At 39.9% G+C, this 26,835-nt stretch overlaps 1 protein-coding gene across 1 annotated transcript; it reads left to right on the top strand.

Moving 5' to 3' along the window:
• ANXA11 (annexin A11) lies at positions 1 to 26,375 on the top strand. Its single transcript, XM_084265581.1, has 15 exons — positions 1 to 59; positions 11,682 to 11,742; positions 12,724 to 12,836; positions 14,189 to 14,566; positions 15,096 to 15,183; positions 15,538 to 15,632; positions 16,322 to 16,435; positions 17,579 to 17,669; positions 17,791 to 17,870; positions 18,033 to 18,089; positions 18,962 to 19,055; positions 19,763 to 19,858; positions 22,305 to 22,363; positions 22,965 to 23,087; positions 25,648 to 26,375. Exons 2-15 carry the CDS (start codon positions 11,691 to 11,693, stop codon positions 25,705 to 25,707), a joined length of 1,500 nt encoding a protein of 499 aa, XP_084121707.1. The 5' UTR covers positions 1 to 59; positions 11,682 to 11,690; the 3' UTR covers positions 25,708 to 26,375.
• Positions 26,376 to 26,835: the final 460 nt, after the last annotated feature.

The raw sequence follows: 26,835 nt of genomic DNA, 5'->3' as shown, positions 1-26,835 counted from the left end.
TACCGCCGCGCAGCGCAACCGAGCGGTCAGGAGGGGCGGCGGCTCCCGAGGACGAGCGGGTAGGAGCGACCTCCGCGGTGGGACGGGAGAGGGGCGAGCACCGTCGTCTGCCGCGGGGCTGTGGGCTGGGCCGCTGTCCCCGGGCTAGGGGAGACCTTGTGTCCGTCTGGACGGGGAGGGAAAGGGTCGTGGCGCCCTCGGGGTGACACGCAGCGGCCCGGGCTGACAGCCTCCGCCCCGGGGGCTGCTGTGGTGGGGCAGGTCGGAGTCGCAGCAGCTCCACAGTTCATAGAAAGCTCCTCATGTTTCTTAGGCAAATGGGGTGGTTTTAGAGGAAGATACGTGTTCTTCTCTTGTAGTCGGAGCTCGGTGCTTGGCCTGTATCCTCCGTTCATCTCGAACTTCTGTTTGATACACGTAGTTAAGGAGAGCAAGGAGCCTAAGATGGTAGTCTTGTCAGAGCTGTTACACAACGCCTTTTTTTTAACCAAACATCCCTTTCTGCAAACTGCTTCTGAAGAACTGAACTCGTTCATACCCTGTGTGTATTTGGAGTGGCTTAAAACTGAAACCCCGTCCACTCTTGCGTGGGTTATCTGTGTGTTAGTTAGGAAAGAGCATCAAGATCTCAATATTCAGAAAGGCAGAGGTCTTTCCTAGCCCCATGCTCTTTCTGGAGTAGAGAGACTGGGCAGTGGGGAGTCTCTTCTTGGGGTATTTTTTTCCTCATTTACCAGATTAATGGCACTTCCTGGAATTTCCTTCTTGATAAGGAGGGGCAGTTGAGAGGAAAAAAAAAAAGTCTGAAGGGAGGGACAGAAGCACAGAAAGCAGCTCAGCCAAAAATGGAGGCAGATGCATAGGGGCAGAAAGGCTGAGGTGAAGGTATGGGGAGAAAACAGACTGACAAGAGGGAAAAGTGCTGGTGCGGTGTATTTTGATAGAGCCAATTAGTAGGGTTTTATGCTTCTAAAAACCTGGCTGCTGTAGGAGGTTCTTTCCCTGACACCCCTCCAGCACGCAGTATTTTCTGTTGAGTGAGTCCACACTTTGCTCAAGCACACATAATAATGGCAGAAATGGTACAAAAACAGTGCTAGTGTACAGCTGCTATAAATCTGAAGTGTGTGAATACTGTGCCTCCAGCTTGGCTATTTCTGTAATTCCCTGCTTTTAGAGCTGGTGTAAGAGTCATGTGGGGCATTGTCCTCCCACTGATGAAGCAGATGATTTACATTGGGCTTCCCATTTCACCGGTGGCCTGGTCCCTGCTGCATTTCTGCTGAGTTTTTTCTTCCTCAAACTGCCTCTGCAGCTCCTCTTGTGATTTCTCAATTCCCCCTCAACTCTAAGCACTTTATATATGGTGTACTGTATATAATACAGTTTCAGCAAGATTTTGAAGAGCCTAATGATTTTATGTTTGTGTCAACAATGGTATTTGTGTACCTTTCTCTCACTTGACCTCAATATGAGGTTAAGAGCCAAAACATTTCTGTGAGTCTGGACTTGAAAAATTTCTGGAGTTGTCTTCATGCTTCGTCAGCTTGTTCTATATAGTTCTCAGTTTGAATTGCTAGGCTGCAAATTTTGTGAGATGTCAAAAGCCATTAAAAATATAACAAAGCCATAGTGGGATGGAACTGTTGATATAGTCAATACAGTGTATTAAAGATAAAACATTGTCAAGATTGTATTGTTAAGATAACAAAACACAGAACCTGTTGTACTATCTGGTTTTGAAGGCTACCAGAGATGCTGTTTCAGAAGATGGAGCATCCGTAGGGTGTGCTTGATAACACCGCATTAATCAGAGCTAAGATTCTGTGATAGCAATCCAGGGATTAAAAAAAGAAGGTAAAGTTAAAGCAGAGATATAATCAAAAAGAGCAGATGTTTTAATGATGGCTACAAAAGTAGCAGGGATTTTTAATGAATGAAAACTTTATTTTCAGCTAAGGCTCTGTATAACCCTCCACAGAGACTTCTCTGTCAGCTTCATAGTGCAGTTACAGACTTCCCTTGAATTAAATTCGCAACAGAGTAACAGCACCAATGTAACTTTGTTTTTAATTTCATACAATTTTGTCTGCTACCTTGAAACATACATTTTATATTGGCTACATTTTAAAAAGTGTATTGTATAAACTATAGGAAGTGCCTTGGCTTGTTTTCGAAGTAGGTGGCAAAAGCCTCTTTCAGAAAAAGGCTGCATGTTTATGCTGTTGTGAGCAGCATTTTCACCCATTTGAAACTGGAGGTGTCACGCACTGAAGCTGAGGTGGTCCCTTTGCTTTTGCTGTTGCCAGTTGATCTGAAAGCAGGTGTGTTGGATGTAAATGCTGAATTTCCTTCAGGCCTTCCCCAAGCTGGGAAGAATGCAGTACAGTACCACAAGTGGTAGGTAGGTAAGCCAGAGGGCAGCATGGAGTATTTACAGTGTATTACTTCTTTTGTTGCTCCCTGTTTGTTCCAGATTTTATCAGAGCTCACTACAAAATCTTGATAGGAAGTTACATCCTGGCTGGGGCAAGCACGGAGTCAGCTATGGGTCAGAGTGAGGGCTTGTCTTTCTAAGAGACAATTTTATTACTTGCTTGTGCTGACCAGGCAGCGAATTCTGCCTACACTTAGCAGCTGGTTTTTTGTTTGTACGTGTGAAATTGTATCCGTACTATTCAGCTGCCACAGATGCTGAGTGTGGTCCAGTGCTAATCATTATATTGTAGGAATTTAGACTGAATAGGTTTCATATGATATGTTTTTTTTTAAGAAAAACACAACCCCACCCAGTCACCCTACAATGCAGAGCTTCACTGTGCTGTCTGATTGGTATCAGTAGCCTTTCTTGAGATATACAGAGAAATGGAAACAAGTCATTCCCGGGCATTGCTTCTTCCATTGCCTTATATGTTCTCTTTTTTCTTTTTGGCTACAAAATGTGGGTCGGGTGTTTTGAGAGGGTTGGGAAAGTGTCAGCAGTAGGTCTCTGTTAAAGCTTTAGCTCAGCTGTTGTCTAGAAGCACTGGACATCACAGTTTCCATCCTTCGTTGGAGCTGTTAGTATTCATTTCATCATTGTGAGAGGTAGGTGGTCGATCCAGGCTTTTTGGAACTGTCAGCCAAATTAATCCCATATTACAAATGCAGATGAGTTTTAAATCTTCACAACCTCTCTGTGCTAAATCTTACACCTTACTATAGCATTTTGGTCAATAGGCATTTGAAGCAACATTCATGCTGATTAATTTAAGCACCTAATCCACATTCCCAAACGACCTCACTAGGGTAAAAAAAGTATTTTAGATTTCTAACTTTGGCCTAGCAAGTTGCTGTAAATTGCATGCTTAAGTTGCACAAAGCAGGCAGTGTGAATATCCCTTTTATTTTTGCTAGAGAAGACAAGTTTGGAAAACTCAGCTCGGTCTGTAAATGTTTCACCTACCTGTAGTCCAAATAACTGGTTATTTGCTACACTTAACATTGTTTTGAAAATATTAAGTTTTCCATTAGCTAGAAGAATAAATGTATCTTGAAAATGTTGGAGCTTAGGGGGAAAAATGTTTCTTTTTCAGTAATAAGTTTTAAGGACTAATGTTTGCTGATTCTACAGGGAGACTGGATTCAAAGGCTTTAGTCTGGCTGTAACTTGGCTTGTTTATCCTTGATGTGAAATACCTGACTCTCTGATTTATTATACTAAATTTATACTTTGTTGAATAAGTCCATTGCTGTAAGGAATTAAATGATCAGCTGAAAAAGAGTATTGTGGTTATAGTCAGGAATGTGCAAAGGGTGTCTCTTTGTTCATTGATGAATAGTGATCTTCCCAGTGTTGCAGGACAACTGTGTGTGTAAGCCCTTCACTGTCTAGAAAGCACAAAAGCATCACCTTGAAGAAAAAGTTGTTGTATTTGTACAGTCATATTTACCACTTTTTATGCTGGGGAGTCCCAGGGCTGTCAGCCTGGTGGGGAGCATGCAGGTTTTGTGCGCAGCATGGGGTACATGCATGCAGTTTTTAACTAAAGTCTCGTAAGTGTGCCTCTCTGTGGGGACCTGTCACTTGAAGGATTTGGTGTTAGTTGGCCTCTCCTGTAGCCCAGGTAGTGTAAATGTAGGAAGTGCTGGCAGAGCACCTGTTCCTTCACAGGGCTGCTCCCTGGCTCTGTGCTTCAGGCTGGGGCACAGCAACTCATTACAAATTGGTGGTGTGAAACCAACAGTTGGGTGTTTTTCCAGTAACTGTTTTAGAGTGCTGGAGGTTATGCTATTGCTTTAGTACTATAAGATTTCTGTAGTGTACTTTGTGAAATGGAATAATTAGTATTTACCTTGTGTGACTAGCACTGATGATGTAAAAATTTCTCCTTGCATGGTATAACTTAAAATAGATGAGTATAGTCATCTATTTTAATGGCTAATGCCTGAGGCATTAGTCAGTTGAGAACATAATTCTGACTATTTATAGCATGGCTGGGTTTTTTTGCAACAAATTATTTCATGTAGCGAGTTCTGATTTGAAATAGAACGATTTCATTCTATTATTTCTTCAAACATCTCATTCAAACCTATTTTGTTATTATTTCTTGCTTGTTCTGGTATTAGGAAAGTGCCTTTGTCTGTGTTGTCATATATGTTTTGACCATCTGTATTCTAAATGTTCCAAAGAGAACATTGCAAGAATATGCTACAAAAGGAAACACTTGGACTGGGCCTGAGTATGGAGCCAAAGCTGACCTCCTGGAATGAACTCATGTTTTTGCTGCACATAGATCTCAAGAGTCTGTGCAGCTCAGCTAAGTCCTTTGGGTTTTGTTGCCTTGAGTATGTATGTAGACACTGATACATAAACCCCAAGAGGTTTGTGATCTCTGGAAAGTCACAGATGCTGAGTGAAACCATATGCTGGAGGAATAATGTTTAGCTGTGTAGGCAAGATCAATGATGAGATGCTGCTGCTGTCAATGTTAAACTACATTTTTCCCTCTCCCTCGTTGTCTGCTGTTTGCACCCCTACAACAAAGGTCGATAAAACTGAGCAGAGACTCGTGTTTCTTCCTGTTCGACCAGTTGCCGTGTCTGTGGTTCAGTGCTGGTACGTCATGCTACATAGCCATCTCCAGCAGTCCCACTTCTGCCTGTCAGTAGAGTATGAGGCTGGCCTACTTGTCCATTCAAAATTGCCCCTCTGAGAAGGATGTGGGTCTTGAGTTTTCAGAGAGGTTGTACCACTGGGAGGAGAATACACTTAGACTGGTATGAGCCGGTCTCATGAAGGAGAGAAAGGGGCTGGTTATTAGAGCTCTCAGTTCCTGTTTTCTCCTGCAGCGCAACAGATACTGGTTGTTGTTTCTAGGTGTTTAAACAACTTTGTCATGAAGTGGCTGAGTTGCCTGTTAAATCAGAATTACCCTTTGCAAGCTTCTGAGGCCTTACTCGAACCTGATGTCTGCTTTGGTTTGGTTTGGTTTCTCACTAGCCAATAAAAAGTACAAGTTGTAGGTCTGAGTGAGTCATCTGGGAAACACCTAATGGACTAGATGACCTCAGAGTTCCTTTCTAACCTAAATTATTCTATTAAATTCCAAATTTGTACCAGTGCAGGTACAATCAAAGCAAGTGTTTCGCTATCTTGGAGAATCTTACTTTGGTCATATATTCATTCCAGTGCATTTTTTTCAAGGATGTGTGTCTAATATTGTTCAAAGTACTCTTCAAGTAGCCTTTAACAGTGTAAAATACTTGAAGGAGGCTAACATTATATGTAATTTAAACTATGAGCACTGTTTTTAAAATTTAACTTCTCATTGCTAAAGGATTGAAAAATGCTGTGTGAATCTATGGTTTTGGCTAGAATCCATGACCCAAGTAGCTCGTCTTGGCATCTCCTGTCAAGGTAAGGCTGTAACATCACAGTTGGTGCTTTTGTTACTGAGAATTCTCAATTGTATGAATGAATTGAATTTATACAGCTGGGTTGTGGCTACCCATTCATCTCTCTTTCCACAGCATTTCTCTTCTACTCTGCCCATTTTGAACAAGGTTCATCAGTGCTACTTTTCTGATCCTTACTTCCAGCCCTGCTTACCTCTGCAGGTCAAAAAATGCTAGATTATCTTCCAATAAAGTATTTCTGTATTAATAATAATGATGTTATTGAATTAGAAGGATCATAAAAAATGACAGTGTGTTCAAGACTTACAGTACTGGCAAAGAATTAAAATTGATTTTTTTTAAGAGGCCTTGCTTTTTAAGTTTGTTTCCGTTTCACCATCTATTCAGAGTTGTGGGTTTTAGATAGTTGGGGTTTTTTTAAGAAAGTATCTTTTTTTAGGAAATGGATGATCTGTTAGTACTCTTTAACCATACATTTTGGATGAAGAGCGGAAAAGGTTCTTAAAGGCAAATTATGAGTGAGAAGTTCATTGTAAAAGATATTTCTGTCAGGATCAAGAATATTACACCTGGAATAAGAGAGAACAACTTCTACACTGCAGTGCCTAAGTCAAAGATAAATCTTGCTCCGGCTGGTAAACTAGCAGTTAGCTAGCATGATGCTGACTGTGGCTTGTCCCTGTCTTGTGAAAGCACAGAGGTGGATGCCTCAGTTCACCTCTGATGAAAATCCACAGTATGCTATAAGGTGATGAAACCAGCAGAGCAGAATTTGTAATCGGGGATTAGTTTTGGAGCAGGTTCTGCTTTGTGCACAGAGGAGTTCTGTAATCTATAGCTTTAGGCAGCCTTTTGTACTACATCCTGGTAAAGTAACTTGGAGGAGGAGTAAAGACCAAGGGTTTAATTGTCTTGGTGTTCCTTGGGAAATGAGCATAATTAAACAAATTGTTTTAGATAAATATGGGTCATCCTTCTTTGCCCTTAAATGACTGGACCATGATGTAGCTGGAGCCTGAACTGCAGCCACTAAAGAAATTCCAGGAATGGATGTGAATGCTGTTGCTGAGCTTATTTCTATTGTACCACAAAACAGAAGTTTTCTGACTGCATTAAATTTTTAATCTTTACTTCAACCACCATTGTGCAATTTGTTATTGATACATAAATATTTCCTATTGCAGTCCTCTGCTGTGCTGTGACTTAGAGGAGCATATTTTCAAGATACCCATTGAAAGCATGTCATAGATTTAATCTCTTATGAACAAGTCGTAGCTTTGCCAGAGGAGAAGAAAAATGCTTAGGAGCCTGAATGATTCATGGCCTGCATTGTGAAGCAAGATGGCCATGTCTGCTGCAGGTATTTAGTTTTGAGGTGGTCCTCCAATGGCATCAGGGAGAGGGCTTTAACAGTATTTGCTCTGCATGGTTTGGTGGCTTGGTTTTTGGTTTTTTTCTTCCTCTTATACACTACTTCTTTTATGGCTGAGCAAACACAGACCTTTCTGTTCCTGTATCCTCCCACACGGTATTTGTATAGCAGGGTGGACTTCGGCATCTTCTCTTCCCTGGCCTATGTCACCATTTTGTTGTCGGCAGGCAAGTGCTGCTCATCACTTAGTATTTCACTAAGACGTTGCATATGGAGTAGAAGAAATCTAGGAAGATGGTCTTAGAAGATGAAATGGAGAGAAGGTTGTGAGAATGGCTGGGAAAGTTAATTTAGAGGGGTAAATATTTGCTAAATTAGAGAAATGGCCAACAGAGGCTCAGTGAAGTACAGAAAAGGTGGTGATCAGGCAAGTTTCTGAATGTGAGCAGTCAATGTGTTTGGGCATCTAGTTTGCCTAGAATCCAACCAGTATGGGACAAATTCCCCTTGGAAAAGTCATGCATAAATGCAGTGTTTGAAATAAGCAAGTGGAATGTTTTTATATATAGTAACATCAATTTTTCAGATTGCTAATGCAGTTAGCCATTATTTCTCAACCTCACCTTTAATTGCTAAAGGCTCTCTTAATTTTTTTGAATCTGAAAGGAACATTCTATGTGGAATTAAAAAAAGAGCAAGCAACCCTGCTAAGAACAACGACTATCCCATTGCTCGTCACTCTCCAACACAAAAAAAACCCCAGGCCTTTTTTCCTTAAATTTGTACCTAAAGCTTTATTGAAACAACATCTTTTTGTGTATGTGTCCAGTCATATTTTATTTACCTTGTGAAGCTAAAAAAAGTACATATGGTTGCACATGAAGGAAAGAATAAACCAAGTAATTTCAGTGCTATATAATCAGTATATCAAAAACATACACTTTGGCTAAGAAGCATTATGTATGCTAATAATCTACCCTGTGGTGGGTTGTTTATTTCTTTGAGTCACTTGAGTAATAAATGTTCTCTTTTTATTTTATTGTCATGGCTGTGTTTTCTTATGTAAAACTAATTAATGATGCAGCACTCTGAAGTGCCAGGTTGCCTTGTCTTGGTGTTTCTATTTTTACTTTTGCTGGCTTCCCTCCTTCCCTCCCACACATCCATGGCTGGGCCCTGGCAGCTCCCTCCAACAACCAAGCATGCTGGTGTGCGGGCTGTTAGGAGCATGGGGAGGTGCCAGAGGAAGTTACCTGCTCTTTCTCCAGCAGAGGAGAAAATGCATTTTGCTTTAGTCTCTAATTGGACATGTTAGGTTCTTGCGTTTTGCTGTTATGAGCTTGGGGTCTTGACAGTCCTTTTGTGGGTAGCAGTAGGCATTGCTTTTAGCAGTTATGATTTCCTTGGGGTAGCAGTATCTTTCACATGCTCTTTGGATGGTGTTTGTAACCTGAAACTGCATCTACTTTATTAAAGGGTTCAGCTTTGTGAAGTCCTGTAAAGTTGTGGTGAAGTGCGGTGGCGTTTCAAAGATGTTCAGGACGGAACATCATCTCTCTGGGGCATTCAAAAAGACTCCCTGCAGCAGCTTCCATACAGTTCAGTTCCCACACATGGGGGACATACTGCTTTTATTGGGGCCTGGCTGCTTGGTGGATTTCCTCAAATCAGATGCACCCAAAGCTGGCGCTTTTGTTATGTTAATAAATATTATAAGGTAGTACATTCCCACTTGGTTAGTAATTTACATTTAATTATAAGAATTGCTGTATCATCTTCAGTCGCTGCTCTTGTGTGCAGGAAGGTTCTTCAGCTGGGCAAGGGTTGTCTTAACCTGTGGGTATGTTTTACTACTACAGTGAAGACAATTCAGTTCGGGCCTGGGCTTGTGTTTCCACTGCCAAACTGGCTTGGCGTGTGGAGATGGCTTGCTGAGATGTTCTTGCTGTTCCAGGACAGCCATTTTACAGGTGTTCCTTTAAACAATGCCCTTTGATCCTTTTCTCAGCAACCACCTAGCAACTATCTACACTCAATCTTAATTATGGAGCCATGGTAACACAGAGTCATGGTTAACTTTTAAAGCTTGCTGATAGATATCACAGAGATGACCATGAGAGAGACCTTTTTGCAAGATACAGCTTCTAGCATTATAGAGGAACACAGATAGGAACCAAATCTTGATGTAAGGTATTTGTTGGGCACACCTGGAAAAATATACTTGCTTTCCCTGGTGACCACTGTGTGTGGAGCGTGTGCTCCTGTGTGTATATTGCACAGTAATTGTATGCTGGATTTGGTGCTGTGGGTCTTATGCACTGTGTTTGCATATGAAATGAAAAAGTGCATAGAGCTTAGTCATGTAGAGAAGTGCTTGTGTAATCAAAAGCCTGTTGTCTTTTTGGCTGCAGCAGCCTTGATGTTTCAAAAACTCCTAGATAGCACAGCAGTGGGAGATCTTACTGGAAACCAAGGCTGAAGGCAATGTGTGAAAAAAGTTTACCATGTTATGGAAAGCATCTTGTAAGCATCTGATACCATGTAAAAAATTCTGTGAGCCTTTACCCTTCAGATAACCCTTCAGATTGTGAGCAGTGTCATGTTAGCTAGTCCATAGTCTATTCCTACAGTTGAATATGCAGAATTGGATCATTATAGTTGTGAGTGGCTCTGACTTCCCTGGACCTTTCTTGAGGTTTAAATGTAGCCATGTGTGATTGATCCTTAACTCATTTAAAGTCTGGTTCTGTAGAATGCCAGAGAGTTCCCAGCTGTGCATCCTGCTTGATCTCAAGTGTGGAGCTCACTGAATTGTTTGCCGTGTTACATTGGAAGAGGGAAATGTATAACCACTATCCTGCCATTACCACCTCTTGCTGACACTGCCTCGTGCTTCTGTTGATAGGGGCGGTGGAGACTATTGAGCTGGCACAAACAGAAGGGCAGTACTTAAATTTACATGGATGGACATAGGTTGTTGGGGTTTTTTTTCCCAGTTGAAGGCATCCCCTATAGATTTATTGGTAAACCGGCTTTTCCCATGCTAAGAATCTGTGTTCGCTTATTGGTTAAGTTTGAGTAGAGGTGGGGTAGGGCTATAACTTTCAGTCAGCTCTGTTCATTGCAATCTTGTAGAAACAGAGAATGATTTGAGTTGGAAAGGACCTTAAAGATCATCCAGTTCCAGCCCCCCTACCATGGGCAGGGGCACTTTCTAGTAGACCAGGTTATTCAAAGCCCTGTCCAACCTGGCCTTTCTGTTTGTTCATATATCTTTATGTAACTTTAAATGAGTACACACCGCATGAAGTCAAAACAGTTTTTAAACAAATCAAAGATTTCCTCATTGACTTTTCCTAAAAAAGACTCCAAAAGAACAAAAAAAACCCAACCAACCAACCAAACCCTGTTTTTCTCTTCTGCTGTTGCTACCCAAGTGTCATGCAAACCAGAAAGGGAAGTTAATGTGATCATGCAAAACAAAAACAGTCCCACAAAACTATAACCCAAAACAAAACTGCACAGCTGACATTGGAAACATGGCAAAACAAGCCAGATGCAAAGGGCAGTGCTTGAAGGGAAAGAAAGGAATACTCTTTGCACAACAATTCAAAAATAGGCTTAATCACTTAAAAATAACCTTGAAAAAGTTAAGACCAATTGTAGATGCTTTCTTCATCTGGACCAAGCTCCCTGAGTTACTCTTACCATTCTTCCTCAAAGGTGTTCTGTTTAAAATAAGGCTTTCTGTGTTCTGGAAAATAATTTTCCTTTTGTCCTTCATTTAGCTGTCCTTCCCTTTTGACCCCCCCACTTCTGTTTTGGAGAGCTAGTGCCCTTGTGCACCACTGTGCTGACAAAGGTACTATCAATTTTGAAAGATCCAATTTGTTCTAGTGATCTTACATTTTCAGTAAACCCTTCATGTTTTACAGCACCACTGCAAGCGTGAAGTGTGTCCTTTCTGCTTCTTGTGCTGACCTTGTGCTTTTGCAGACATTTGTATTTAAAAGTCTTCTAACAGTTCTCATACAATCATTCACTCAAAGAGGTGGCTTGTTTGTCAGATCTTTTTCTACTCTTGGTTAAAAAGGCTGTTCTGTATAGGCTGCAAACTTCTAGAGACTTCCATAGCACATTAGAGTGAGTATTTTCAAGTATACACCCTTAATAACCTTACAGACAAAGTGAGCAGTACATAGTAACTGAAATGAGAAGCACTTAGATATCTGACTGTATTTGTTGGTCCAGCAAAAGGAAATGGGAAAATGGTTCAGAGGGGGAAAAAAGCCTGTGCAGCTTGTGCACTTTATGTCTGAATTAGACTTCTGGAAATGTATTGTCTGTTAATTTTATGTGGTGTAATTAGTGAAGCATTACAGAAAATAACTGTACCACACATACTTTTCAGATCTTTGCAATGAGTTACCCTGGCTATCCCCCAGCGGGTGGGTATCCACCGGCAGCCCCAGGTAAGTTGTTTAGATGAAGTAAACATTGAATGGCAGTGGTGGTCCTTTCTGGAGTGGAACAAGACTGCAGAGAATTTCTTTGACTCACTGAACCTTTCTGAGCTCTTTAAGTCCTGTTTTATCTTGGCTGGGCTGATTTATATAAAATGGGTGTTATATTATGTGCTCACGTAAGGTCCATTCTGATTCATCTTAAATGAAACACACAGTCCTACAAGGTGATCATAGTTTGACCAAAATCAATAAATGTAAAGGAAAAGTGTTCTGTCAGTACTGAGTTGTGAAAGCAGCTGGTGAGAAAAAGTCACTGGGGGAAACTGGTGACAAAATTTTAAAACCGTATCCCACAATAAAATAGGGCTTTATTCATGACATCATCCCTAATTTTCTGTTCTTAAGCAGATGCTTGTATGTGGAAGGGGGTGGGCTGTTAGAAAGGGTATAGATTATAATAATGTAAAGCTGATAAAATACTGCTACTTGGTATCATGGTGGACTTCATAGATGTTGGTAATAAACTTTACAGTTCTAGCACTATCGATAGAGAGGACTTGAGCCATGTGGGTATGGTGAAATGTGGAGTTAGGCAAGCCGATTTGGGAAGGGGAAGCAGTGTACAGTGAGAAGCCACACTATCCTGGGAGGGTAAATCCTATTTCTCACCAGAAGATTTGGGCTGTGTTAGACTGCTGTGTGGACAAGACCATTCTGCTGTGTGCAGCCAAGTGTTGTGACTTGGTTATCTGTGAATGCATTGTGTCATGCTCTGTAGAAATCTCTCAAATCAGCAGCCTAAAAGGAATTGGTAATATCATCCTACTGGAATACCCAGGAAACACTCTAGTTTAAGAGAAATTTCTCTCAGTGTCCTTCTCCCAAACTGCTAGTATTGAACAGACTTTACTTTAGAAATGTAAGTAGTAAGGATTAAGAGTAAAAAGGTGTAGTTTCTTGTTTCAGCATGGCTGTGTTTGGTTTCAGGTAGCAGTCCTTGGGGTGGCGCTGCCTATCCACCTTCAAATCCACCTCCAATTGGTCTAGAAAATGTGGCTGCCTATGCCAATCAGTTCAATCCCAGCTACATGGCTGGAATGGTGAGTTTGCTTTCATTTATTTATTGTTTTATTGTGATTTTAAGTGCACAGGTGTTTTACTAGCATTGTCACTGAGGAGTTTATTACTTGAATTCTATCTATGCTTTTACGTCTAGTCTGTTTAGATGTTGAGTGTTCAATATCACCTATTGAAGAAAACGTTTACTGCAAACTATTGCTTATTTTAGGATAGCAGACCCATAGTTAAATGTTGTTTTAAGAGCCTAACATGTAATGGGCATAAGCGATATAATTTGACTTTTGCTGTGCAGAGTAATATGGCACCAGCCTGTTAACACTGAGTATCCACTGCTAATATACATAGGCAAAATCTGGAATGTATCAATTACCTGGATTTTGGCTGATCTGAATAAGGCTGTGCAAGCAATATAAGGTATCAAAGACTTATCCTTGAAAAGAATACGTGACCATCTGTTTCTTAAAGCACTAATGTTTTGCAGATTGTAGTAAGTCCCTTTTACAGTGAAGAAAATGCAGACATTTCCAATGTGACTTTCTTTTGCTTAGAGTAGAAGTGAGCGACACTTCTGATAATTGAGTCTTCAGAAATCTGTTATGCTGCATGATGGACGCAGTTTGTAGGAGGACATTTGCATTATAGATGCCCTTCTGAGGCAATGATTAAATGATGTGATTCAGCAGCTAGCAGTCAAAACGAGCAACAAACACACTAGGGGGCACATAGCAATATCCACAGCAAGTAGCTTCTGAGAAAACTGCAGCCATCAAATGTCAGTTCTTCTGGCTCTTCTCTAATAGAGGGTCTGAGTGTAACATGGGAAGATGATACTGCATGTGGAGTGGAGTATCTTTCTGGCAGTTTCTGCAAATGTCTTTCCAAATGTAGTCCAGGAACTCATGCAAGTTGTAAACTACTAATGCATCGAGCCAGAGGCTGCTTGTAGTAAATCCATACACTCAGGTGATGCTGTGGTCGTCCATATAAGGCAGCCATGGACAGAGAAAGGATAAGCATAGATTTTTACCTTGCTGGGGTTAATTTGCCTGGTTTTAGAATAAGAAGCATGTGGCTATTCCTGCTCTTTGGTATGAGCGGTGTGTAATGCTGGATGCAGGGGCATGTATGTGTCCATCCATTCTGCTTCTTGATGTATAGCAGCTGATGATTCCAGCAAAGCAAGAGTCAACTGAATACGGGATTTTTTCCATCTTGCTTGCTAGTAAAACGTGATTATTGCCCACTTCTTTTGCAGATGCAGAACTACCTATCTGTGTTGGTGGGGAGGGAAGTTGTAGTGTGTTAAGCACATAATTGAAACTCAAACATTCGTACATCTTCCAATCTCTTGCTTTATTTGCTGTCGTTGCAGGCATCCAACTTGGCAGGGACCTTCGGAGGGACAAATGTACCACAGGGCATGTATCCTTCAACACCTGGGGGTTTTCCTCCTGTCCCTCCAGGTGGCTTTGGGCAACCTCCATCAGGGCAACAGCCCTCTTATGGAGGGTATCCTCCACCTGGAGGAAACCCACCATCAGGAATGCCAGCTTACCCAGGATACCCAGGCGGCCCTGTGCCAGGCCAGCCTACACCACCTCCTGGTCAGCAGCCTATGAGCTATCCTGGACAACCACCAGCAACTTATCCAGGGCAGCAGCCCATGCCAAATTATCCACCAGGCCCGGCTATGACTCCGTCTATGCCCTCTTACCCAGGAACTACAGGCCCTACAGTTTCTCCTGTGACAGTAAGAGTATTCAGTGCTTCTGTTTTGAGATGTGACCGTGCATGTCTTGCTCTGCATTTTATTTGTGTATATAAGTGTTCGATTTTAGGCTCAGTTTAAAGGAAGTAATGAAAAGAAGTTTGACTATAGATATGAATTCTTTCCAAGTGCAAGCAGTATATGTTCATAGGACTTGAAACAAATCCTGTTATACCACATTATCCAAGAAGAAAGATTTGACCTGAATTCAAATATTATGAAATTTGCCTTTCCAAACTTTAACAAAGTACTGCCAGTTGCATATATAGTTTCATCAAACCTTGATTAATTGGACAGCAGAATTAATATCAGTGAACCTTCTTGACCTTGCATTTTTTCATAATTTGGGTATAGGAATGAACAAATTTTTTAAGGTGAGGGTTTTTTATTTTTTTTCTGTTACTTTTCAAACAAAGAGAGAAATGGTAACAGTGGTCATCTTTTCTAAGTAGTAAAACAGAGTCTTTTACCAATTAACACTAATATATAACTCAGTTTGGTCTGATTTTAGTATGGAAACCGAGGCACAATCACCGATGCACCGGGATTTGACCCTCTGAAGGATGCAGAAGTCCTAAGGAAGGCCATGAAAGGATTCGGTGAGCAGTGTATGGATTTATCTTTCAGTTAAATGTAGAATTGCTGCTTTGATTCAGCCATGCCTTTCTTCATTGTTACATGTGTGCTCAGTGGACTAGTTCATTTGTGGTTGCCCTTGTTGCCCTTGGTTATCAGAGGAATTACTGGAAGTGCAGGTAGACATAAACATCTTGAGTTTGGTATTTTGTTCGGCGTGGTTTTGTATTCTTACTGTGTTTGTGATTGGCAACAGAGCTTCAAGCTCAGTAGTTGTAGAAGGCTTGGGTTTAGAAGAGAGAGAAACAAATGGGAACAGAAAGCTGAGTCCTCACATGACATTCATATTCATTCATGACATCTGTGTGTGTGTACAGGAACTGATGAGGAGGCAATTATCAATTGTCTTGGAAGTCGTTCAAACAAGCAACGGCAACAGATCATCCTGTCCTTCAAAACAGCTTATGGAAAGGTAAATACATCGTGAGAACAGAAGGAAGAAGAAATAAGAGCTTCCGTTCCTTCACTGGAAGTCAGAAGACAGTGTTTGGAAAAAAAAAGGTTTGGGAATGGCTTAAGAGGAAGTTGGTTCCCAAGTCATAGCCTATTTAGGGTTCTGCTTTTACCCAATCCTGACTTGTTCAGGTAGTGTTTTGGGTCAAAATGGTTTGGGCTGGACAGGACTTCTGGAGATACTTAGTCCAACCTCCCTGCTAAAGCAGGATCCCCTGGAGTTTGCACAGGATCACATCCAGATGGGTATTGCATATCTCCAGAGACTCCACAATCTCTCTGAGCAGCCTGTTCCAGTGCTCACTTACCCTGAAAGTGAAGATGTTTTTCCTAGTGTTGAGATGGAACTTCCTGTGTTCCAGTTAGTCCCTGTTGCCCCTTGTCCTGTCACTGGGCATGTGAAACATGTAAGGCAGTTTCTCTGCTAAATGGTTGCTTTGACTCTATTTCATTGGACCTTAATTACCTAGATATATATGTTATGTTATGCTAGGTTTAGTGTTGTTCAGTGAAATAGCTTTACTTTGAAGATAAATTATTGATGCTTGCACATAAAGGATTCTAATGAAACTCCACAATTTTTGGTGCCTACTTTTGTCAATTTTTATCTTTATGCTTTTTTTTTCCCTTTGTTTTTCTTCTCATTAGGATTTGATCAAGGATCTCAAATCTGAAATATCAGGTAACTTTGAGAGGACAATCTTAGCAATGATGAAGACACCTGTCATGTTTGATGCTTATGAAATCAAGGAAGCTATAAAGGTTTGTGTAGGAAATAAAAATTTATAAGATAGAGGAAATATTTGAGCTGATAAAAATTTTTGCTAGTCATTTAAAAGCTTGAACTTCAATTACCTCCTCTCTGTCCAGATACTCAATCCACTGTTTGACTGATGTGTACCCTGTTTCTTTGAGGTATATGATAGTAAAATTGAGATTTTATTCCTGTAGGTTAAAGGTAAAGACTATTTAATAGGTTTGTGTTGTAACAAAAATATATTAATATAAACAAAAAGGCAGACACTGAGTTCTGACAGTCTTTGCGGCTCATTTATTACCCAATCTTGAGTAAACCACTGCAGCAGCTCTCTTCTAAGCCAGCCACTGAATGGGTTGCCTTTGTTTCTGGGTTTTTGCTTTGAACTGTGATGAAAGTGATTGTAGAACCACTTGAGTTAGTTTCCAGTGACTTTACACTGTGTTCAAGAACAGTTTTGAAAACTAGGTTCATAAAGGTTTTGGGCAGGTTGTACATTCTTTTATCATCCATTCCCCCTTCCTCCCCGCCCCCTCCCCCCCAAGTTTATTATCGTGGCCCATGCTGATCCTGTTCTAAAATATTGTGAAAGTATCCTGTACTTTCTCTTTAAAGCAATCAGAATATTTTATAAACATTTAGGGGTTTAAATTAAAAACAGGTCAAACATTTGTATCTCAAGACAGTGTTTAAATGAAGGTGAAAGAAGTATCTCCAATACTGGATTAGTATGTATATTTGCATGCTCTTTGGCAGTAATTTTAAAGTAGCTAGGAGAGTTAGATATCATTAGCTGTATTGCAATGACAACTGCTATTTATTAGTGCAAGTTACCTATTGGAATTAACATCCACCTTCTTTAATGGTAGAAAAAAATTTTGATTCTTAAAATACCTGAAATCTGGTGTGAAAGATGACATTTTAAAATGAAAATTTTGTCTTCATATGTATTTTAATTGTGTTTAGTTTATATCTTTAAAACATACCTGTCTGGGAAATATTATAAGCATTTGAACAACTTGCTTTGACCTCTAAACCAAGATTGTATCCTGAATGGTTTACTGTTACGCAATTTTATTACATTTCTTTGGTACTGTAGAAGTAAGATAAAAATGTGAAGAGTGTTTTCTCCTTATGCTTTGTTCTAGGGCGTTGGCACAGATGAAAATTGTCTCATTGAAATCTTAGCTTCTCGCAGCAATGGGCACATTCGGGAACTCAACAGCGTCTATAAAGCAGGTTAGATCTGTTACAGTTCCATCCAAATTTTCTTCCTTTTCTTCTTTAGCCACTGACTGACAATATGAATTTATGAAATGAGCAGGGTTGTATGTGACTTAGAACTGTGTCTCTCTTCCAGAATTCAAGAAAACTCTGGAAGAAGCAATAAAAAGTGACACATCTGGACACTTTCAGAGGCTTTTAATTTCGCTTGCCCAGGTACCTACATGATGGTATTTTGGAATGTGGGTTTTGTGAGTGTGTGTGTTTGTGGGTTTTGTTTGTTCGTTTCATTTTGTTTTTTTAAACAAGCTAACAGCAACAACAAAACCAAACAAAAACATACACCAGTAAAACATTTGTACCTTTAATTTTTTTCAGGGAAACAGAGATGAAAGTACAACTGTTGACATGTCTCTTGTCCAAAGAGATGTGCAGGTCAGTAGAAATTCTCCATCATTTGTAAGTGTAGTCAACTCGGTACACTGGAATTTGATTGCGTGGCTTATATTTACTCTAAGTTTTGAACACCTTGTGACTTCTCCTGATGTAGTGCTTATGTTTCAGGGGATGGAAGCCCTGACAGAGTTACAGCCATGTATCTCCATTTCAGAGATGAAGCTCTTGGGGTTAGAGCTGATAGGGTGTTTTTTATCTCTTACTCTGTCAGCTTTCTGGATTTTCCAGGTGTTGAGTGACTTAATAAGGGAATGATCCAAAGAGATTTGAAGTGATAGATGTGTGGATTAAATTTTCATCTATTCAACACCAGCGTTAGCTTTTGTCTGTTATTTAGGAAACTTTGGGTTTTTGCAACAAATAAAGGCACTCTTGCCCCATTACTTTTTTGTGTGTATTCTATTTCACCACATACCAAAGAGAAAACCCTGGGTTGTTTCAGCACACTACTGTCATGTAAATAGTAATGTAATTAGCTTTCCACATTATATATCTTGGCCAAAAGACAAGAACATCCCTGAACATACTTAGAGACATAGAAAAAAATCTAAATGTAAGCCCTGTTAGGAAGTACAGGATTCAGGTACTTATTAAAGAGTTTTTCCCCCTTGAGTAATCTGGAGCTCTTGTGTTTGAGCACTTGCAGTCTTCCTAGTTTACTGATACGTAAACACAGCATGTTTTAGGAAGGTTAGACCTAGTTGCTATTTGTTGCTTGCTCCTGTTTTCCAGCAGTACACAGATGAAATAAGTATAAAAGCAGAGTCTGTAAGGAAGCAGATCTGTAACTTGGCTTTTCAGCCTGGCTGCTTTTCTGAGTACTGAAACATGAATTCCCTGCTGTGTTTTAGGAGTTATATGCAGCTGGAGAGAACCGTCTAGGAACCGACGAATCCAAATTCAATGCCATTCTGTGCACAAGAAGCAGGACCCACCTCAGAGCAGGTAAACACTACACAAACACTAACTTGATTCTGTGGTGTGTAATGATAAAATTGTACAGCACTGCTTTCTGCCTGCATTTCTCCATTTGTAAAATGGGTGTAATGGTACCCCTATGAAAAGCAGGGTGAATTCTGCAGAGGGGAAAGGTCATGCACATTACAGTCAGCTTTTTTTAAATATCAGAGCAGGTAGAGACCATACTTGTTCAAATAGTTCTCTCATGAAAAAATGGAAAATCTAGAATTGTTTAGTTTTTGCAGGCTTGTCTGTGCACAAGACCCTTGCAATCCTTACCTTCCCCTTTTATTTGTTAGGGATGTGGTGTTACATCAGTCAAGTATTTTAGTAGCTATATAGAACTCTTTGCTGTGTGCAACATATGGAGAGGAAAGGGATGGGGAGGGTGAGAACTTGAATGTCTTCTTACTAATTATATTGACATTGAAGCTTCCCTAGAAGAATTTTCACTATGTTTCTTGACCTAACCTTTTAAAAATGCAGACAGAACTAGACAAGCTAGGAGTATGATGATGTGTGAACAGGACAATATGGTTGGTTACACAGTATTACTCTTCGAGATGTTAAAACTTCTGAGTGTACTGTGATGTCAGGTTTAGAAGTGTGATTGATATGAAGCCATCCAGCAAGCACCAGTGCCACCTCTTTTTGTGAGGCTGACTCTTGAAACCTTTCTCTTCTGTTACCAGTCTTCAGTGAGTACCAGCGGATGTGTAACCGGGACATTGAGAAAAGCATATGCCGTGAAATGTCTGGAGACCTGGAAAAGGGCATGCTGGCAGTAGGTACGTGTCATCTTAGCAAGTTCATTCATGGTATTCTGCTGCAGCTGGCTGAGATGGTGGCATCTGCAACTACAGTGCAGGATATAATAGTAATAATTACAATCTTTTCCTTTTTATGTTGGGCTTTCTGTGAAGTCGCTTCCAGTCAGTAAAGCAGGACACTTACCTCAGAATGACAGGTGAAGCTTTTGCTTCAGGCACCTGCAGAATTTAAATTTCACATGTTAAATTATTAACTAGTTGGTGTTTTAAGAAGTGATGTGAGCTTGTACCAACCACTGAGTCAGCAAGGATGAAATATTTGGTATAGATTTGGAAATGAAGCAAAACATAGGCATTAAACATCTAATTAATTAACTCTACTTCTTTTTAGTAGAAAGAAAAATTAAATTTGATTGCAAAGGGTTTATTTTCTGCACATTTCCTGTGGTTACAGTTTTCTTAAGTCTTTGCTTTTAACTGTCTTTGGTACCTTTGAAGAGTAAAGACTCTTACCTCAAGTCTACTATTATCCCTTGGGAGATAGTCATTACTTTCTGTGAGGTTGGGAGAAGGCCTCAAATTGTGCAGTAATTTTGTTTGGAATGTTTTATTATAGAAAAAGTTGTGGCTCTCTTCCTCTTGTCTTTTGTCTCATTTGTTAGACAAGACTGCTTCTTGACATCTCCATTTTTTTCTGTTTGTAATTATAAATTTAGTGTAGTATCTAGAGCTGCCACTTCAGAAGTGTTGTTCTTTGGCTTCGAATAAGGTAGTAACTACAAAGGTGATGTAACAAAAAAGCTTCTACTAGAACAAATAGCAAAGAAGTGCTTTGCATCACTTGGGAACAGGATAGGAGAAGACATTTGATTCAACTGCAACAGGGTTTTTTTTTATGGAAGTTTCTAACAAGGTCTTGCAAAATGGGAATCCATTTTAAAAGCCTCTTTTTTTCATTCCTGTCTTGTGCATATGTGAACTATGTAACCAGTGTTTTAGTCTGCTTGACAAAGCTATCACTGTAGTGGCCTTTTAATGACCCAAACCGGGTCTGGCTTAGTTGGTGTGGTGCAGGTGCAGACCTTTTCCAGGTTTCAAAAGCTGTCACCTCAAAAAGTATTGTTAGAAAGCTGAACTTGGGGAAAAGAAATGTTTCCCAGTGGTTCTTTAAAAAAAAAAAAAAAGGCACCTCAGTAAAGAGACTATACTGTCAAAACTTGGAAATCCTTTGAGTTCATGGAGCTTTGCAGTTGTTTGACAGGTCTCTGTGTAGATACAGTTTCAGAATTGAGTCATTTTATTGGCTAGATTTTGAGGGGGTTAATTTGAATGTTAGCATTTGTTTTGTGAACCTTATTTTCTGGGAAAAAAAAAGGTTTTCTAATTGAAAATATTTAATTTTGCTTTCTTTAAAGCTTTCTGGATTGTACAACTGGTAATTTATAACAACATCTTCAAACATCTTACAGTGCAAGTGTGTATTAGCTAAATGCAGTGATAGAGACATGCATTTCATTTGTCATTTGTTTCTGAATTGTCGCCTGTATCATTGACAATGTGTGGTGAACTCTCTCTCTCATCTACATTTTCCTATTCAGAACAGTACTTTCCTCTATAGAATGTGTGTTGCTGTGAAATTTGTATTTAGTTTTACCCCTTTTGTTCTGATTTTATATGATTGCTTTTTATACCTTTTTGTGCTGCAAAATAAAAGTCAGAGTGGTTTGTTTTCTGTGTAGTTTGACACAGATTGCATGATTGTTTACCTTGTAACCAATGCAGCATCAATAGGCATATCTTAATTCTGATACGTGATGGGGGATTCTTTCATTTTCCTGATTAACATGACAGTAATTTGATTCAGATTTTGTTCTTTCAGATTTCTAATGAACTGTGCTAATTAAATACAAAATCCAGTCATTAATAAATAATAATTTCAAGAATTTTTCAGGAGTTCTGGTGAACTTTGTGGCAAGAAAAAAAAAAAGTATAACTAACTTTAAGGGTGAGGATTCTGCCATAGGTGGCTTCCCAACGTATGTTAGGGAAGGACTTCAGTTTGTAATACCTTGCAGATGAAGGGCCTAGAAATTCTGAAATTAGGAAATAGCCAGGAGTACCACTAAGTTATATGTCCCTTCAAGCCTTCTATCCCCTGTTTTCTCCTCATAAGCAAAAATCTGGTTGTTAGACTTCAAAGATTGATTACTGCTGCTTCATGCTTGATGGTTTCTAGTGACTGAAGAGTTTGCTTTGAGTCACGCATGGTCGTAGGTTCTTTAACTTTATTGCAGCTACTGTTTGGATTAAAAATCCCTTCAGTGACTAACTGAAGGAGTGGAAACTGCAATGTATCAAGTGTATGTTTTACCCTAAATTGTCACATCCTCTGATTGTAAGCTGAAAAACTGAGTTCTGTTTGAGGACAGATACCTGATTTCTGTGATGCTGTTTCTTTTTGCAGTCAAATGCCTGAAGAATACGCCGGCTTTTTTTGCTGAGAGATTGCACAACGCTATGAAAGTAGGTGCCTGTGACTGGATGTATGAACTGATAGTGTTGTTTTGGTTTTTGACTTTTGTTGCCTTTGGGTTTTTTAAATGCTTATACAGATCATTGGAAGGAAATGTTCAGCTGAAGGTATTAAGGTTTTCAGTGGGCAGATGTCTAACAAAATGCAGTCATTATTATGGAAAGCTTGAAGAATCTACTTGATTCGATGCACTTAGAGGCATGTAACCATACTTTAAGCAAAGAAAGTCTTCGCTTAGTGTGACACAAATATGCTTAAGACTCACTGAAATTGATAACTTTTGAGTAGGGAAGTCTAGTTGAAATAAATAAATAGGTCATTAAACTCAACAAACTTTGCTGGCTCCCTGTCCCTCGGACACCCCCCCCCCCCTTTTTTTTTTTTCTAATTGTTCTTGTATAGAAAAATGACTTAGTGTCTTAAATTTAATTTATTAAATGTCTTAATTCTGTTCAAGCTCACTGATGTCAATGGGGTTATGGTGGTGAGCAGCTGGCCATTTGTGGGGTGATGACTTGTTTTACTCGTGCTGTATCATCCAGCATTTCCTTGCATTATTAATGCATTGTATTGTTGTCTTGTTTGTTTCAGGGAGCAGGAACAAAAGACAGAACTCTGATTCGAATCATGGTGTCACGCAGTGAGGTTGACCTGCTGGACATACGTGCAGAGTACAAGCGGATGTATGGCAGATCTCTCTACGCAGATATCACTGTAAGGCTTGGGGATTTTATCTTCCCACCTATGACACTCTTCTGCTAGTAGAACATGGATCCTTGTGCTGAGGAGCTGTTAACTATGTTGAGTGTAGCTGGCTGTGTTTGGTTTGCTGGATTTGTCAGGAGAGTGAAGGATTAAGTACCAGAGAATAGACAGCACTTGCTTTTGCATGGGGGCCAGATAAGCTAAAGATAGGAAGGAAGGAAAGGGAAATGGGTCCAGAGGGGTTTGAGAGACCTGTTTTTAAGTCTGGTATCTGTCCCAATCTCTGTATATGATCTTGTAGAAACCACTTAGTCCTCCAACTAACTAAGTACCTCTGTCTGTATATTGAAAGAGTTTAAAGCTCTTAATACACTTTTAAAAGATTACCTCCTCTCTCAAATGTATGAGATTTGGAAATGGACTAAATTTCAAAATCTTCAACAGTGGATCCACTCTACCACCTCTAACAGCTGTAGCAACAGTCAGGAGGATACCTAGCCAGTGGGGAGGGTAGTAAGAACTGGAGGAGAGCAAGTGGTACAACTTTACCTTGTCATGAAAGTACTGTTAAGCCTGTATTTATTCATTTTGCTCTTGCCACTGAGGGGCTGCAATTCAGAGGAGTTTGGAAGGAATCCTGCAAGGATAGTGAAGGATAGTATGAGCCAAAAGGTCTTGATGTGAGTCTTCTGCCAGCAAGTATATGGTCTTTCTGCCCATGTGCCATGGTGGATCACCTAGAAGAAGCATTTCCAAGTGTGTAGCTTTGTAGTGAAGATGTACTACTTCTGCAATAATGACATACCCTGTAACCACAAGTGTGAGAATGAGAAACAATGAGGCATTGGTGGAAAACGTGTTTATTTTTTTTTTTCCTCATCCCCTTTTCTTTTAATCTGGCACTAAAATAATTTTAGTCTTCAGAAAGAGGCCATACCCATTTAATGGGCTTAACTAATGGTTGGACTTGGTCTTTTCCAACCAAATGATTCTATGATTTTGAAACTTGGTTTCAGTAAATACGAGGCGTGTATAAGCACAGCTACATGCATATAAACTCTACTTAATTCTGTAAAAGTAGAGCTGAAAACATCCTTGGAAAGACAGTTCTTAATTCTTCTTTCTCTTTTTGTAAGTGGAGAGCAGTTTCTTCCTTTCAGCACATAAATAAGCAGAAATGTTTTGTGTTGTGCTTTACATGTGCACAGGATTTATCCCAACCTTAGAGGTGTGCCTGTGTCACCAATGTAATAATACTGTTCTTGACAGAACAGTTTTCAGTCATACGTGAAGATGAAGGAGGAGATAAATGCACGAGCTGAAACTGTTCTGTGAAAAGTATTTTCAAGCCTCGTGAACCAAAACTAGTTAATGAGCAGCTCCCAGGATCTCATAAGGGCACCAGGCAAATCTTTCAATCTCTTAAATTCATGTTTTATGTCTGCATCCATACTGATTTTCACTGCCCACAATGTGGCAGAGATGTTCTCTAGTTGTGAAAGAAAACCCTTTAGATCTTTTGATACAAAGGCATTGTTTTTGATGTTTGAACATAACAGAGAGTAAACTTTCACTTGCTGCTCCTGGAAAAATATCCACGTTGCCTGCAAGGAAAAGGACTTCTGTCTTAATTTTTCTGTTTGTACCTTTTGCTGGAAGACAGCTTTTCAGTGAGAGGTGTTCTGTTGAACTATTCCCAGGCAAGGAGTTGAGCCACTATAACAAATTCAGTTTGCCAAAGAAATTTATTCTCTGTGGACACTTTTGTTTCCAGTTATGAAAGGAGTGGACTTTACTGTTGCCCTGGGTTTGGTTGCAATAATTAATTCTCCTCTTAGTAAATTGCATTCAGTGTGAGAATAATGTTGACAACACATTGATGTTCTGGTTGTTGCTGTCAGTGCTTACACTGAGTCAGGGACTTTACAGCTTCTCATACTGCCTGGCCAGCGAGGGGCTGGGGGTGCACGAGAAGCTGGGAGGGGACGCTAACAGGACGACTGACCCCAACTGACCAAAAGGGTATTACTCTTAATTAAAACAATAAAAAAATCACAGAATCACAAGGTTGGAAGAGACCTTTGAAGATCATCAAGTCCAACCATTCCCATCCTATGCTAAACCATATCCCAAAGTATCTCATCAACCCTTTTTTTGAGCACATCCAGGGATGGTGACTCAACCACCTCCCTGGGCAGCCTGTTCCAGACCCTGATCCCAATGATTAAACTGTTTTTATCCCGATGATTAAACTGTTTTTATCTCAACACTTATCACTTCTACCCTTCCCACTCTCTCCTCCATCCCACTGAGGGTTAGGAGGGGTGAGCAGGTGGCTGTGTGGTGCTTAGTTGCCAGCTGGGGATAAACTGTAATAACTGTGTAGTTGTATTAGAGTGATTCCTAATTAGCAGGCTGCTTTTTTTTTAATGGCATTAACATCTACTTTCTTTCAGTCCTGGCTTCATTTCTTTTGGCTGTTCATCTTGTGTTTAGGGTGCTTACATTTCTTTTTTTCTCTCTTTCAAAGCACATGTCTTCATTTTTCTTTTCCTGTGTTTCTTTCCAGGGTGATACTTCAGGAGACTACCGGAAAATCCTTCTCAAGTTGTGTGGTGGAAATGACTAACTGGAGCACCAAGCTTTTCTTTCAAAAGCTGCTATTCTCTTGGTTTTGCTTTAAAGCACTTTCTTTTTCTCCAGAAATAAATATGTAATGACCTGTTTCTCCTAAAGCAATTAGAATTTAAAGATAATATTGCATATACCTTCCCTAGAGTTCAAAAATAGTAGGTAATAAATGCCAAAACCATACAAATATTAAGCTTATGTGCCATCTGCTGAGGATTCTGTATAGTACTCTCAGCAGTTCATGAATGACAGGTCATGATCTTTTTCCTGCCTATATAATGCTGAAATATTACATTTGCTTTACGGAATGAAAATCACAGTTGTATGATTTAAGGTTTTGTTTTTGTATAAACATTATGTACCATTTTAAAGCAGGTTTTGTGTGTACTGTATGCAGAGTTGGTTTCATGCTATCCTGCTCCCTGATGTGGAGAGAACAGCCTTGAGCTTTTGTGTCTAGTTAAGACAAGTCTTTAAACAAGTTTTTTCAAGTTCTGTTTTCTTTCCTTGATTGTTTTGAAGGAAGATGCGTTCCACATTTCAGTCTCCCAAGGGCAGCCTTCACAAAGCAGTAGTAAAGATACTATAGTGAATGTTTTAGGGTTTTGGATTGTGCCTTAAATATATGTATGTAAGAAGAGATTATGAAATTAAAGCTGTCTATCTTCTAACAGTTTGCAGACTACTTTTTTGGCATTCATGTAGATTTACGTGTGAGTGATAGTGCAGTTTATGTAACACAGTTTTTCTGTAGAAGTTCTCTGCTTGAATCAACACAATTATTCAGAAATGGTTGCGTGGACAAGAGTTTGGGAGTTGTGTGCTCTTGGTGAGCAATTGTTTGTAGTGATATGTGTAATCTGTAGTTTTTGCTTGGTATTTTCGTTTGCATGGATGACATCTCTTCAGCTTATCGTTCTCACAATAGAAATGTAAAGAAAAAAATACAAGGGAGGGGAGAGGTTTTGAGCTAGGACAGTGAAAAAGGGCTGTGTGTTAATAAAGAATGTGCAGACTCCTCACACTTTACCCATACACACACACTCTCTCCAATTTGCAAAGGTTGGGCGGGTCCTTTTTCATAGAATAGTGTTGCAGTTTGTCATGGGGTTGGACGTCAGAGTTA

Source organism: Gallinula chloropus (assembly GCF_964237585.1).
Source record: "Gallinula chloropus genome assembly, chromosome: 5".
NCBI lineage: Eukaryota > Metazoa > Chordata > Aves > Gruiformes > Rallidae > Gallinula > Gallinula chloropus.
Note: the sequence above shows the minus strand (reverse complement) of the source record. Positions and strands in the feature narration are given on the sequence as shown.